The 16,292-nt window shown below is 40.2% G+C and overlaps 1 protein-coding gene across 2 annotated transcripts in view; it reads right to left on the bottom strand.

Annotated features, from left to right (window-relative positions):
• The window catches only part of frmd6 (FERM domain containing 6), a 32,307-nt gene extending 16,518 nt beyond the window's left edge, over positions 1-15,789 (bottom strand). Inside the window, exons 1-3 of one of the 2 annotated variants that reach the window (XM_028000374.1) lie at positions 15,610-15,789; positions 1,591-1,912; positions 706-796 (exon numbers count right to left, since the gene is read on the bottom strand). In XM_028000374.1, coding sequence (XP_027856175.1) covers positions 706-796; positions 1,591-1,689 — 190 coding nt within the window. In that variant the 5' untranslated portion in view covers positions 1,690-1,912; positions 15,610-15,789. The remainder of the gene's footprint in view (positions 1-705; positions 797-1,590; positions 1,913-15,609) is intronic. The other variant, XM_028000375.1, reaches the window with a different exon arrangement.
• Positions 15,790-16,292: the final 503 nt, after the last annotated feature.

The raw sequence follows: 16,292 nt of genomic DNA, 5'->3' as shown, positions 1-16,292 counted from the left end.
ACAGATGTCTGGACTCCAGTCCGGAGGACAGCGGGTGACAGATGGGGAGTGGGTGGCCTCTTTGTTTGCCTCGGGGATTTCATGCTGCTCAGACAAGCACTCCAAGAATGTCCCTCAATCAGAGCCATTGGCTCCCGCTCAGCTGACCCGCTGTGCCGCCATCAGCTCATCAGGAGCCACGCTGTGTGAAAAACACTGCTTTCGCAACGGATTCCCTCCCATGACTCCCCGCTCCCCCGACTTGTCGCTGCCAGCAACTGTCACCAGCTGCCTCCTCGCCGCGGTGCAGACTCAGTGACTCACTCCGTCAACCCGTCGCTGTCAAAAACAACTGCAGCTCGGCGGGAAGCGGCCATGATAAGGTGGCTCCAGGTTGCTAGGCTGCAGCACGACAGGTAAGGTGTGGGAAAGCGTGTTCAGGGCAGATTTGTGCTTTTCTGTCAACTTACTGAAAAAGTTACAGCCTACTTCCGATTTTTTTGAGTTTTTGTGACACGCAGTTTAATAGGAAGCCATCTCTTTGCAGTTAATTCGGGCTGCGAGGCAGCGAGAGAGAGCAAGACGTGTGGAAAGCAGAAAGGAGTTAAAACTTTCAGCGTTTTTTTTTTTTTTCTTTTTACTCAGTTTCTAACTACTTTCTGTCACGAGATCAGCGAAGCACAGTTGCCGTATGAATGAAATATCGGAGAAGAGGAGACGCCTTACTCTGAATGACGCTGAGCCCAAACAGGTGACAGTCCTTCAGCCGGAGGAGATCGCAAACCTGGACCAACAGTTCCTGGCAAAGAGTCTTCACCTTACGAGGGAAATTCAGGAGGTTTTAAGTTTTTCTCAGAAAACACAAAAGTTATCTAGGGCTGCAACTAACAATTATTTTACAATCAATTATTCTGGTGATTAATCGGTTAGTCAGCTTTTTTTTTTTAAATTGCCATATTCTGCTGATTTTTTAATTTAAAAATAAGTTTATTTTATACACAAATAATTCTATTTATTGAAAAATACTCCTAACATTAACATGTGAAAGGTACAGCCCTTTCAGTTTGGCTTGGCATCAATCAATAATTTTTGGATTAGCCGTTTACTAATTGGACAGCAAAAGGTACTTAATGGAAGAACTTCTTTTATTCAATACAATTGGAACCAGGTGGAGCTGAAATTATTCCACATGAGGAGTTCTGGGAAGAACATATTTACAGACAAAAAAACATTTTTTAGATTCAATTAAAAAAAAAAAAACAACATATTTTTTGTTTGGGCTTAATTGCAACCCTCAGTATGTTCTCCCAGCAAATTGCCTTTTTTAGAGTCTGCATATTCCAGTTAACGGTTAATCGATTACTAAATTACTTGACAATTATTTCAATAATCAATTCATTATAATTAATCCGATTACTCGTTTCAGTCCTGGTTATATCAAAAAATTTAAAAAACACATCTTGTTCTTGACTTTAAGCTATTTTATTCTGTTAATAATTGTTCAAGGATCAACACAATCAGGTGGAAAGGTCAAAGTAATAAACACTTCTTGTTATATTTTCATATCTGTAAAATATCATATGTAAAAGAAAAAAAAAAGGGTTTACTCACGTTGACGATGATATTGAGAGTGTCATCATTGGGCAAAAAGACACAGACACAGCGGCGGTCCTGCATTGTTTTGTTGTTATGGAAGCTCAGTCTGTTCATCTCGAGTGGCAGGAGGCAGAACAACGCAGGCCTTTCTCCGCCTGCTATTGGGGGTTCTGGGCCCTGTGACGACCCACCTCCACCACCGCTGGCTCTGACACCACCACGTCCAGCTTCTGATGTCCCGCTTCAGTTGCAGCCCAGAGGAGGTCCGACCGTGGGCTCGGCAGGCCAAGCAGAGGTGACAGGACAGGGCATGGGGAACCTGGAAGGAGCCGCCCCCCTGGAAAGACGCACAAGACAGGAGTCATGCGACTTCGAAAACAGGTTTCACCGTTTGAGCAGCAATGGTAGATAACAAATCCACACTGAAAGCATCTGACAGAGCAGAGAGACGGAGGGATGGAAGAGAAAAAAGGAAATATTTTGTGTTTACGTCTAGAAACATAGAAAAAACATTTTAGAAGAATGTCAGTGACTCCAGAAAAACAGGTGGCTGGTTTGGAGATGGATGACGTGAGAATGGTGCAGAAAAACGCCCAGCAAAGAGACTCAGAAGTGGGTTTTTAATGCGCTATGTAAGGCTGAAATGATTAATCCAATTAATTTTGATTAATCAAATTAATCATGATTAATCGATTACTGGAACTAATTTACTAATCAATTAATTGGGGTATGCAAACTTAAAAAAAGGTAATTCACTGAAAGAATAACACATTTAGAGCAGTAATTAAGCCAAAACTGTTAAAGCATATATATATATATATATATATATATATATATATATATATACACACACACACACACATATGTTCTACCCAGAACTCAAGTGGCCCTGTTTTAGCTTCATCTGATTCAAACTCCTTAAAGAAGAAACTCTACTCTTAAGCACCTTTACTGTCCAATTATTTAAAAATCCAGTTCCACTGAAACAAAATAGAAGGAAACTAAGCTACCGACATGAAGTACGCTACCAACACCTGAACCCTTTTCAATCTGTATCCTCACAAAAGTGCTGCTATTAGTTCCCAACTGCGACTTCTCCTGCAAATCAACCACTGGGGACAAAGTGTAGACACACCGCAGCTGCACAAGAAGCACAGCGTCAACTCCCAGCCAGAGCTGCACCTGAAGAGGTGTGAGACCTTCCCAGGGTGTGAAACATCTCAAGCCAGACAAAAGAATGTCGCGGAACAATCAGTTCACATTATCACTTCTTCCTGTTTACAGCAGCTCGCCTTGAAGCCGTGCTATCACTGTAAACAGATAGGATGGATACCAGTGAGGCTCACGTTACGGAGTGAAAAGTTATTAGCATTTAAAAATGGGGCAGGAGTCAGCGAGGGTACGGCTAACTGAGTTAAACTCAGCTCTGTAAGAGTACAGCATAAACTACACACATAAAAAGGAGGAAGTTACACTTTAAAGCTGAAAAAGCCACTCAAATTACTGCCTGGGCTGATAATAAATAGCACCTTACAGCACTAAAAACCCATTCAGGCTTTCCTCTATCCACTTCTAACACTGCTTTGTTTCTGCAGAGACAAGGAGCACTGTGGCCAAAGCCAACCATAAATATAAATGCGTGCAGCATCAGTTCTCATTAAAGCCGGTGATTGGATGCACAGCGTGGCAGGCAGGTAGGTAGGCGAGCAGCCACTGGGTTTGCTGATGGACCAGGAGGCTCTGCACTGCTGCTGACCTTGACAAAACACACGCCTTCTGCTCTGCACACAGCCACAGATGTATCTGCACAGGGGCGAAGCTTGAAGGGAACCACAAGGCCAGGCAGACGGGCTAACTCATTCTCTCTTTAGCAACCATTTCAGCTGTTACTGCAGGACAGTTAGTGGGGTTAATTAGGGGCGAGAAGTAATCTAGTCAATCATCCAGAGAGCTGAACCAGAGCCCATCGGCTGAGAAATAAACCAATAGAAACTAATAAAACTGGTGAAACAGCAAGTGGTGAAACAACTTGTGGTTGTTTTCCACACCCACAAGTTTAGGGTGTGGGAAAATATGCCGATACCTTCCTTAGTACCTTAAATGACCAGTGGAGATTAGGGATGAAACGATTAATCCGATTAAGCTTGATTAATCAATTATTGAAATATTCATCAACTAATCAATCACTAACTGGAGTAAACGAACTTAAAAAGAAGTTCATTTGCTGAAAAAGAAAACCCCAAACATATTCAGACTTACTATACGAAAGCTGCGCTTTTGTATTTTAGGCAATAAAATGTTTATTTTCTTATTTTAAAAAGTAATTGAATTATTTGTTTATTTGCATCGTTTAATGTACTTCTAATATTGCATGAAAAGACTTAAGTGGCTAAATGAAAAATCTGCAGATTGTGCCATTTTTTCTGACTAATTGTCAGAATATTCAATAGATTAATCGATTAGTAAAATAATTGCTCCTTACAGCCATAGCAGAAATTAATTGATTATTCTAAGCAATTAATTTTTCCTATGAAGCGGCAAATTAGTTTATCTTTTTTTCACAATAAACATACTGTATATTTTGGGATTTTAAACTCATTGAATTGTAAATCTCACGATTCTGTTCAACATCTTAGTAAATGCACTGTACCCAAGCATTACTGTGCTGAAAACAACACTCTTCAGTGTGGGTGCTGTTAATCAGAAAGCCTTATTGGAACATGCTGCATTTGGAAACGATGGCAGGATTCAGTTAAAGGCTACATTCTCTATATGGACAGACACACTGCTGTTTCCTAAACACTAGCTGCGCTACTTAAGATTAATGCTAACATAAGACACTAAAGCTGGTTTAAAATGTAAATTCTGTATTTATTTGGGGCTTTTCCTGTAAGTAGTAAAAGCCTGGAACACACTTTTATTACAGTGTTCCACTCGAAACAAATGTCAAATTATCCAAACTCAAAGTCAGCAGGTCAGATCTCAAAGAAAACCAGAAATTAGTATCGTTCAGTAAAGGTTAGAGTTGGTTAATCTCAAACAGCCTTATGTAACCGCATGGCTTCATGTATCACATTCACACAGCTACTGTTGTCAATAAGTGGATGTCACTTTGGTTCATAGAAGTGCCTTAGTATTGCATCTTCAAATATGAAACTGAATCTGGACCAGAGAGGTTCAAGATTGGTTTTACCAACTCTAAGTCAAACATCAAGTCCTTCGGTCTAGTCTTTTACACTAAGTCCAGGTCAAGTCCCAATGTACACCATCTCTTCTGCCTCCAGTACTGTATGAATGAAACTCAAGGTCTGAGACCACAGTTTAAAGTCAACTCAAATTATTTTGTGACCTAAATGTGTCCCAAGTCAAGTGTCACACTGATACTTGAGTTATCATCTGTGCCCTGGACTTCACAGACATGATAAAAGCGCTGATTTATCACATCAATTTATCATGAAATATAAAAGCTAGTAGAGTCAGCAGTAATCCAAAGATAACTGTACATAAACATCATTAATGGGTTTAAAGTAGGGCAGGAGAAGTCAAAAGTAGTCAACACATCTAACATTTCTAGTATAATGACTTTAAAACCAAATGACAAGGTGGACTTTCTTTCAGGCTGTTTAGAGGAGAAAGTGCTGAATAATCAAATTAAGCTTTTTCACTACAGTGAAATGAATGATGTACGATGTGATGTGATGTACAAGTCCAAATCACCCTCACGTCTTCAAAGCTTAACTTGAGCACACTTATGCCTAATCCATCAGACAAGGTCTTTATGCCAAGTTTTATCCCGATTTTGCCCTTCTAACAATATCACAGACACCCCAATTATTGGGCTGGCTCTTAAGATAGTCTTAAGAGATTTTCCTGCCGTGTGTGGCGTGTTAAGAGTGATCTGGTCCACTCAGGATGTCGGGACAGCTCTGATCTAATATCAGGGATATTCAAGATGTCGGATGGTCTTGGCCTGATATCACAACTTGCAAGGTGTTGTGCAAACGACGAATGAGAAGGCAGCTTGCTGAAAGTGTAGCCAATCAGAAAGAGGTGATGAAACCACCTCTTTTTCAATCACAAAACAACTGCAATGGCACACCAGACAGTCCAGTGAACACCGGATGAGAGATGCATCGATCAGATGTTAATATCTGTATTGGTCATGATATTGTAATAAATTCTATATCCAGTATCGGTGACAATATGCCCGATCTAATTAATTATTCCAATGAACAAATTACACTTGGGTTGTCTTTACATGTTTGACCAAGGTCAAACTTGTGAAGCTATTGGTTTATTTAATCGTCCTTAAATAAACCAATAGCTTTACAAGCTTGGTGCAGAGTTATCAAATAAATTTGTAATCCAGTACATTAATGTCTGTGATTAACAAAAGAAACCTTTTAAGGCAATTTAGCGATGTTCTTCTGTATCGCATTAGTATCGGTCGATGCTAAACTTAAGATATCTGTATCAGAAGTGCAAAAAATGTGGATTGGTACATCGCTGCAGTGTTTTTCTCCGTTAAACACCATCCACAAACTATCACAATTGTTTCTTCTTCCGAGGCGGCCATATTTGTTTACTGTGAACTCACGTTTGGTCCCAGGAGATTTTGTGAGATTTCCCGTCTGACCTCTGGCCTATCAGGTTTTGAAAACTGTCCGATAATTTTAAAATCTTGCCACGTGAATCAGGCACTAGGGAATACAGTGGAAATCTGTCACAGCTACATCTTTCTCTTTATGATTCAGATACGCTTACAGAGTCAGAGAGAAAGAGAGGCACAGGAAGGCAAAAGGAAACTTCAGCTGCTCAGAGAGGAACCACCGTGTATTCACATCGACTTAACAAAACCTTCAGGTACAGTGTTCATCAAAGCAAAGAAAACAGAAAGAGAAGAGGATGGATCCACACAGCGACGAGCGAGACGGCGGGAGGGTGGGAGATTTGAGCCGGGAAGCGTCCAGAGCTCAGGCATGAAAAAGGAAAAAGAAAAACTGCTGCAGTCAGGAGAATTCCTCGCTAACATCTGCTTCTCATTCCCACAACGGCGGCCTTTGATTCCTGATGTGCACGACCCACCACACAGACACTACCTCCATGTGCCCTCCACCTTCTGACAAAACCCTAAAACATGGAACGGCACGTGTGAGCTCTAATCCTCAAACAAAAACTCAACCCTCACTGGAAGAGGAAAGAAAGAAATTAAAGTCTTTTTTATTACTTAGTTTAAATGGTCATTTATTTGATCAAAAAATGTATATACGTCTATACTTGGCAATTCTTTCCGATTGGCAACAATGGAGGCCTTCATTTAGAAAGTTGTACTCTATTTTTTAGAGAAACTGACTGCTGTGCTGAATAGGAATGTTTTCAGCTTGATTGGTCAGAAATTCAAAAAATCCATCCAACAGAAGTCTCAGCTGTCCGCCAATGTGGAAAATGTGACAAGGTGGCGGTAGCAACAACACTCTTTGGTGTAGAAGTTGCTACTGTCGTAAGAAGTTTACAGTTCTGTCTTTGAACGCCACTGAGGTGTTTAAATTAAGAAGCACATTAAGGTAAAAAGCAGAAAAAGTGTATTTCTGGACATTTCCAGACATTCGGGCTGCGAGAGAGAGCAAAACTTGTAATAGATACCAGGAAGGATGAGTGGACTACAGCAGATGTAGCTTTTTGAAAATCTCAAAACAAAGGTAATGGTCTAGGGCAGGGGTGTCAAACTCCAGTCCTCAAGGGCCGGTGTCCTGCAACGTTTAGACGTGCCTCTGCTGCACCACACCTGAATAGAATAATTAGGTCATTAAGGCTCTGGAGAACTGATCTACACAAGGAGGAGCTAATTAAGCCATTTCATTCCAGTGTTTTGTACCTGTGGCACATCTAAAAACTGCAGGACACCGGCCCTCGAGGACTGGAGTTTGACACCCCTGGTCTAGGGAGTGCGTATATACCAGAAACCGTTGCTAAGCAATGCTAGTCATTTTAATCGCTAATATAAAAAACTTAGCACAACTTATGCAGTCAACTCTGCAATCATTTTGTCTACATTTAAAATGTCTGTAAACTCTGTTCATTCTGTTCTTAAAAGATTTTTATTTAGTGGTGGGATACAGTTAAAATGTTTAATTACAGGGTCTGTGATTCATTAATCAAAATTAATTCCATTTTAATTGAAAACCAGATATTGACTAAGCATTTTGAATTCAAAAAACATTTTTGTTGCTAAATTATCGGACAGGCCAACTCCCAGTGGGAAAAGAGATGCGGCTTTGTTGTCCATCACTATTGTTTATCAGATTGTGCATCAGATTTACAGGTGTACCTGAAACATACAGGCACAAAGGTTCCGGCTTTGGACTAAAAGATAACACCAAAAAATGCTTGATTGTGTTAAAATCTACAGAATTAATTAATCAAAATTAAAGCATTTAAGTCCCAGCCCAAGTTGTATTATATTTTTCAAACAGAAAGCTGAAATGGAAGATTAGAGACTGGAAATTGTTCACAAAGGTTTACAGTATTTTACATCCATAAAACGGCCATGGTGCATCACCTTCTAAAGCGATTTAAGCTCCATGTGCTGCCAAAATATGCCTATGTCAAAATAGGGTTTCTGTAGAGACAGCATAATTTTATAAATAACCATCAGCCTCTAAATCTATGTGGACGCTGGTTCTTTTTCTTCTTTAATTCCCTGCCAAGAGACCAATAAATCAGTTGCTGACAAATGTTGCTGAGATGACAACAAGTTGAAATCACATTGGTCACAACCTGGCTTTCCGCTAACAGCACTGCTTCCTTTCTTTCATGTCCTATCCTGAAAACACGGTGCGCTGCACTCGATAAACTAACCTCAATCATGGTTTTTGCCTTTCAGAGCTGTATGTGGAGCCACTGATAAATAAGCATCTAAACTGCCTGTAACAGCAGACATGTTGACGTGCTACTCTTTAAGTGCCTGAGTGTTTTAAGGCTAAGTTTAGGAAAACACAGCTTGTTTAAGACACTTCTGATCCCTTTCCCACAGGAAAATGTACTAGATATTTTTACACTGACACAATTTCTTTTTTTCTTGTTCAAGAAAAAAAAAGACTTATCAAGGAAGGCAAGCAAAGAGATCCTCCACAACGCTGATAGATACAATAAATAACACAATCTACATGTTTCCGGATTCCAAATCAACAACGCGATGGTTGAATACTCGGGCGTATGCCTTGATTACTTATCACGCTTACAAGCTGCTGAAGATCAGGCCTGTAGACAGGAGATTACTGCGAGCCTGAGGTATGATGTCTTTAGAAAAGCACAGAAATAATCCTGGGTGGCTTCATGTAAATGTTGTTTCAGGATTTAGTCGTTAGGGGAGAAGTTATTCCCCATGGAAATAATCCTTTTAATCCTTCTAGGTACTAAATTAAAATTTGTTATGGATTTAAACAATCACATTGGCAACTGCCATCCTTGAAATATGTGTCTGCCAATATTGGTTGACTTTACACAACCTTTATGAGCCCCAGGAAGAAGGACTTAAACTGTTCAGAGTGAAACATTTTAACTTCAGTGTATTTTGGAAGATAAATCTGAATAAAGAGTAGCACCCCGTAATATTTCTGCTATTGCTAACTTAAGTGGATATTTTTCATTTTAGCTCTTCACTGGACATAACTGGCAATGCGTTAAGCAGAAAGTAGAAACAAATTGTCATCAGTTAACCATCTAGTAACACTCCTTCAGGGTTTTTGCAGGTCTCACCAGCTTAATTTCAGACTTTTTTTAAGGATCTTTGTAAGATCATATTGAATGAAATTTAAGCCCTTTATCGCTACAGAAATGTACTAGCTTTTCTGCACTGGCTAGTTAGCCAGCATGGCTATATTAGCTGCCGTTACCAACAGCCTCAACCGTCTTGAGTCACAGAAGAAGAAGATGTCTGCACACAACTCAAACCTTTGCCAAACAAAAAAGTCCCACAAGAAAAGAAAATACAAAGTATAAATGAGGTTAAATAGTCCTGCTACAACAAAACTTAAGACTTGTGATTAAACATATTTAAGGCCAATTTATTTTAAAAAAAGGAATTTTAAGGCCTTAGTTTTAGATTCGTAAATTTAAGTTTCCTGAAGACAGGTTATCCTGCAAGTTGCTACTGTGGAAAAGAAGACTCAATGTTAACAAACGTCAGCATTGGTGAGGTGTTTAAAATAAAGTCGGAAGACGCAGAGACATAGGAAGATGTTTAAGAGGAAGCTGCATGTTTCTATAAGATGTTGAGAGACAGCTGTGGTTCGCTCAGACCGTAAAGAAGAGAGGGAGAGCAAAAGAATACCGCATTGTTGATCTGCTTTATTATTCTGAGCTTTCAACGCGTCACTGTGAAATGCTGGAGATCTTTTGGAAATGTCAGAGCTGCATTCTCAAGAATGTACACAATCATGGCTGTTGTTTTGTTAATGCAAGCCATGCTAACCTTGCTAGCTGCTAATATATGTTGACAAAGACAATTTTCTTTTCCTGTGTTTTAGAATAGTAAAAAATTATTTTATAGCAACCGTTGTCACACAAACAAAATGTGACACCATCTCAGCAATTAATATAAATAAATGAGGGTGGTTTATGACAGGAAGTTAAGAAAGACTATATTTGGGCCGTGCTGTGGTGGCGCAGGGGGTTAGCACGCCCCACGTTTGGAGGCCTTAGTCCTCAACGCGGACGTCACGGGTTCGACTCCCGGTCCCGACAACCTTTACCGTATGTCTTCTCTCCTCACCCTCCTTCCTGTCTGCCTACTGTACAAAAAATATGAGCCACTAGCGCCGCAAAAACTCTTTGGAGAAAAAAAAAAGAAAGACTATCTTTAATGCCGTTCTTATATCGGTATATGTAATGAGCTCAGAGAGCTGATCAAAAACGATCACAATCTCTACTCAGGGTTTCCAGTTGTGCTAGTTTTTATGAATGCTAGATTGTTGCAAGAGCGATCTTCTGCATAATGACATTCTGAGAGCCGGTGAGACTTATGTGAGCGCACATATCTCTGTGGACAAAGAATAATGTGTGGCGTGTCCGTTTACATCTCAACCCCACGGCTCGTGTTCTGATGCCACCAGCTCATCACAGACGGGTCTTTTTCATCCAGAATATCAGTCAGAAGTCTCATCAGAATATTCCTTCTACATGCTGACTTGGATAACCAGCAACCACTTACAACCAACAAATCAAAACACCAGCAACAGAAAAATACAAAAAGACATAATGCAATAAATAGTTGAATTTTGTACCCTAAGTTAAGCATAAAAATACTCTTCGTGGTTCATTTTAGGTTACAGTTATTTTAATCTGTTTTACATTTGAATTAAATAGCTTGTTTAAGATCCAATGGCTGATTACTTGCTTAGGTCTTAACTTTAGGGCAAAACATTTAATATTTATTTTACCTGTATTTTTTGTGTTTGTCTTTTTCAAGTGTCTAAGTCAATAATGTCTATCAATAACAACATAAATATCTAGTCATATTTTCAAACTTCCTGTCAACTTTGAATTGTTCATGTTTTCCACTACAAAGAAAACTAAACAAACCCGCCAAGCAGCTGGGCGATGTAACATCTCTCATTCAATATCATTGGCATCATTTGTAAGGTGGAAATATATAGTATGTAAATAAAGAAACAAAAATAACCACCAAAGTTAGTCACATATTATAACTGCTCTTCAGCACCGTCACCGCACTTGAATCGCGTCCATTGAGGTAAATCCGGCTTTAAAAACTTGTTTTTGAAGCAATGATTGAGAAGAGTGCAAGGAAAGTTCCCTCTTAAGTTAGTCAACCTTTATATCTCCAGCACTTTGAATGACATTTAGACAAACTGCCACATATGCAACAGCTAAACGCTTCTCTTATATAGCAACCCGGGGTTGCTTAAACTCTTATATAGCAAATAAAAGGTACCTGAAGTTTGAAGAAGCAAGTTCTCCGAGAAGTCCGACTTCGGCTCACATTGGAAAAATGACTTTTAACAAGTACAGCATCTGGCATCCATGTGGCTCAGAGCAAATACTAAGACACACATACACACGCGCACACACACACACACACACAGACAGGCATACCTCAAGCTGCCAGCGCTGCCAGACATGTTTGAACAGAGTCAGCAGTTGCTCCCTTCCCTCCCCGCCCAGCATTCAGGCTTGGACTCAGCATGAGTAACCTCACAAAACTAGCAGTCGCAGTGCAACACACCACAGAAACATCAACCCAGCCATTACGTATGCTAGAAATAGTGCAAGCGCCCTCAAAGGAGGGGGTAAGGAGAGAAAAAAAAAGAGCAGCAATTATAGCAAACCTCAGCCAAACACTGTCTTTTTTTTTTTTTTTTAAGATTTAGTTGAAAACTTTCTGTTGCGGCTAGATAACAAAAAAAACCCAGTTGGAGCAGGTGAGCTAATCTGTTTCCTGTCGGCAGCTTTTGTCTCCCTTTGTTGAAAAGCCGTCACACCTGAGGAGTGACAGGAAGTTTGCGAAACAGTTCCACGCGCATCTGCAATAATTCAGCGTTGAATCGAATATGAAGATTACCCCGATTAAAAAAAAAGAAGTAAAAGGCAAAGCCAGCTCGGTGTCAGGCGTTTGACCTGCATGTGGAAGCGTCTCTCAGGAACACATAACCCTGCAACCAATCCTGCTGAAGCAAACAAAATATCCTGAAGGAAACCCTAAGAGCTGCAGCGAGAAGCATGTGAAACTAGCTAACATCCTCAAGAGAACGCCTGCAGGTTGAATCCCTTTAGTCCACTTCCTTGAAAACACTTCACCCCGAGTCGCCCAACAAGCAAGACGGAAAAAAACAAGGACAGAAGAAGACAAATGCAGGAAGAGCCGACCCAATTTCCCCCCTTCGTCTCCTTGGTGAAACCTGCGGCGGTGATGCGAGGAGCCACAATTTAGCATCTCTGCAGTTAAAGTAAGGACATCCAGCTCCAAGGTTTGCACACTCAGAGCCTAAGCAGCCGTAAAGATAGTCAAAACACATTAAGGATGGAGAGTTTATATGATTCATAGGTCAAAAACCTCCCTGACATACAAGGTGTGAATACTAAAGTAGCTTCAAGGACCGAGCCCAGAGCAAACTGGATAGCTTACACCAAGAGAATGTGCAAACCCTCACACTCTAGACCTGCGGAAGATAAGACGAGCAGTCGCATAATAACAGATAGCGTTTCTCGTACTTCAGTACAAACTGTAATCTTGTTCTTTCCCATGGAGATGTCGTGTTCTTTTTTTTATTTTTATTTAATCGGTCACTTTGTCTTGACACTCCAAATACAGCCCATCCTTCATCTAATCTTCCAGCGACGAAGCTAAAGGAACGCTAAGAGATAAAGTCAGAAAGCACTGCTTTTCAATCTAGTTAGATTAATAAAAAAGAAAACTCAAAGCATAAGAATCAAAGATCTACATGCTGATGCTGCGCCACTCTTGACAAATGGTTTAAAAAAAAGTTGCTACACTTTTAAATCACTGAGGAGTAAGACAAATTGTTCGAACTTACTTACAAAAAAATGGGATCAGAACCAAAATAATGGAAATAAGATGTAATAGATAGTTTTTAGAAAGTATTATGCCAATACATTTAATTTTACATTTAAGCAACAGGAGGAATTGCTGTAATCTTTCAGTTTTAAATTGAAGGAATCAGATCAGCCTTAACATTCAAATCATCATCTAATTCTGGTTTGTGTGTTCAAGATATAACGGGAAACTGACATCGCAGGTTATGTCTTGTTAGTATTTCAGGTGCACAACATGTTGTATTCACTGGTAAAATGTTCAAAGTAATGATAAAAATTTCACATTTAATTCAGAAAAGCAAAGATCGCATCCAGAAGTTACAAAGACGATGATGCAAAGTCTCCCGAGAACTTTAATGACGATGGCAGAGAGAGGGTCTGCCTTGTGTAATTACGGACCATCCCACTGACATTCCAACGGACTCATCTGAATGACCCAGGACACACACACACACACACACACACACACACCAGGAATTTTTGTTTTCTGTTCACACACACACACACACTTCCTTAGTATTTCCTGCTAAAGCCCGGTTCTTCCTGCGCACACGACACCTGCTCCATCACTTCCCTTCCAAATTAGCCGTTTTCTTTTAAACTAAAAACAACGGAGCCGAGAGAGCAACTTGTTTTTTCTTCCCTCTCTGGAGAAGAGCCCTGGATGACTAGTTTGTAGAGCGTCAGCGGGTCAAAGGGGGGTGATTAACCTGCCCATAAAGCAAACTGGATGTGCCTCCGGACCTAAATAGTGGGGGAATCCCCGGGTTGAACGATGAATATACAACAAGCCAAAACCTGCTTGAGAAACACGGTAAACAGTTTTATTTTATTTTTTCACACGCCATTTGTGCGTTGTGTAATAGTGTTAGTGTCATTAGTGTCTTGGCAAACGACAAAGTGAGCTAAAACAACCAGCCAGAGGATATGAGTTTGACTGTGGTGGTGAAACGGCTCGAGCCAACACACGCTCCGACGTCTAACTCGAAACAATGCATACCAGACTTGATGAACCCGAACCGTGTTTACAGCTTTAAATAAACTACAGACCAAGAAGGAGAAAACTAGCCTGTTTGCTCTGCACTGCTTTCTGGTCTAATATTAAACAGAAGTGGAGGGGATGGAGGGGGGTGGGTGGAGGCATTTTTAACATTCCCGAGTGGAGAAATCTAATTACCACTAATACTAACAAACTAGAATTTGTTAGATCATAATAACTACAGGAGGCTAACGTCTTCTAGCTAGCTTCTTTCTAAGCTCTGACAACTATGTCTGAGTGTGTGGTAATTACACATGTGTAACCTCTATGAGACAACTTCCCTTCACTGTATAATAAAGATGGATTAAGGGACTAACTAAGAGACATATTCACACCCTACGGAGGATGCTGAGTTGTTTTATGGATAACTTTAATTCCAGAAGAGTGGAAGCTTGAGCTAAAGCAAATATTTTGGACCAGTTAACCTACTTTGGAGCGACGATTTCTGCTCCATAACATAACATTGAAACATAACATTCAAAGTGAGTGGACAACAACATATCCAACCAGCGTCGCTGCCAGTAAGCAACAACAAAAAAAGTCTAGATTTTTTCTTACCAAATCTTGTAACGCCCAAATTAGCAAAAAAATATTAAAGACGATATCCACTTCCATATTTTCTGTCTGCTGACAATAAACAAAGTCCCGGCGTCTACTGTAGAGTTTTTCAAAATACAAAGTTTATTTAAAATGCTGTGCAGAAAAAAGACTAATTCAGCTATGTTTGTCTTGTATTTGGGTCATTGACATCACAAGAGGCACAGGAATTGAATTGGTAAACACTGTGGCAGAGTGAGTTTTGTCAGATTTTTAAGGCAAATTCAGGAAACTTTTGAGCTGCAAGACATTCAACATTCTTGGTCAGAGCCACACCAATGACCCCCAAGCCCCGATGAATACAAATGTTGACAACAAGAATGATTAAAATTAATTAATTCTACTAAAATGAGATTTTTATTATTATTATTTTTGGCTCACCTTAAATAATTTTTTGCAGTATCTACTGTGTCATGGCATACTGTCTGAGCTCATACTATTTTTCCGCTTGCTTTGCTTTCCTCTTGTGTGGACTGGAAGAGCCAATAAGAAAAAAAAAAACAACCAAATGGGTATAGCCAAAAACTAATAAATCGCCTTAAGTGATGTCACCAGAGGTGAAGCCTCCTTTTAGATGGGAAGGTTTTGTCATTGAATAGAAATGGTAAAACCGTCAGAAAAATTGCCCATGGCATGTTTAATAAGCTTAAGTATATCTGAAGTGAATATGGTTAGTATTATGGGAGAGTCTGTTTAGTAACTTTAACCATAGAGGATAGCTGAGTGTAAAAGAAAAATAAAGAAAACGGCTGCTGCGGCAGTAAAAGTCTGAACTCATAAAGACGGATAAGTGCTTAAAAGTATGAAGAAAGCGAAACAAAACCCACCTTTACACGGCAAAAACACCTTATTCCTTTCAAAACGATATATCCAAACCCTTCTCTTGTAAGCAAAAAAAAAAAAAAAAAAGGATGAAATCCCCCAGTTTGGAAAAGTCTGCTGGTAGTTTGGGAAAAGCGTCGTCGTTCCTCCGCCTCCGCTGTAGCCGCTGTGTCCGAGCCAGCAGCCCAGCGTAGAAATACATGTGCGGTGAGAGGGAGCGGGAAACGGAGGGGGGGGGGCCGAGGGAAGATGGAGGCTCTCAGTTTGTTTCAAGCTAACATTACAGCAACATCTTACATCAACCGAGGCACTTACTTTACTAAAAAAATATCTCCAGTAGTATAATTAGGATCTAAATTACATTCCAGACGTTGAATATCGCCTCCGTCTCGGCGGGACTCCCCCCCTCTGAGAGCATCCCGACTTGGTATCTCCCACGGCTGCCTCTCATTCCGTTCCTCCCAACTGTGCAGGACTGGTGCCCCGCTGCAGCAAATTTGGAAGTGTTGCTCGGACGAAGCGGCAACAGCGACGACTGCGTGTATTAAAAGAGCTCTAAGAACAGTTTTAAAACGTAGGACGCTTTATTTTTACGCCATGATGCCAAATGAGTGAGCTGGCTGCCTGTCTTTCACCAACGACACGTAGAAACAGAGCGACACAGACATTATAAACAGACATTACATAA

The sequence above is a fragment of the Xiphophorus couchianus genome, chromosome 19 (genome assembly GCF_001444195.1).
Source record: "Xiphophorus couchianus chromosome 19, X_couchianus-1.0, whole genome shotgun sequence".
Taxonomy (NCBI): domain Eukaryota; kingdom Metazoa; phylum Chordata; class Actinopteri; order Cyprinodontiformes; family Poeciliidae; genus Xiphophorus; species Xiphophorus couchianus.
This window is presented reverse-complemented; position numbering and strand designations above follow the sequence as displayed.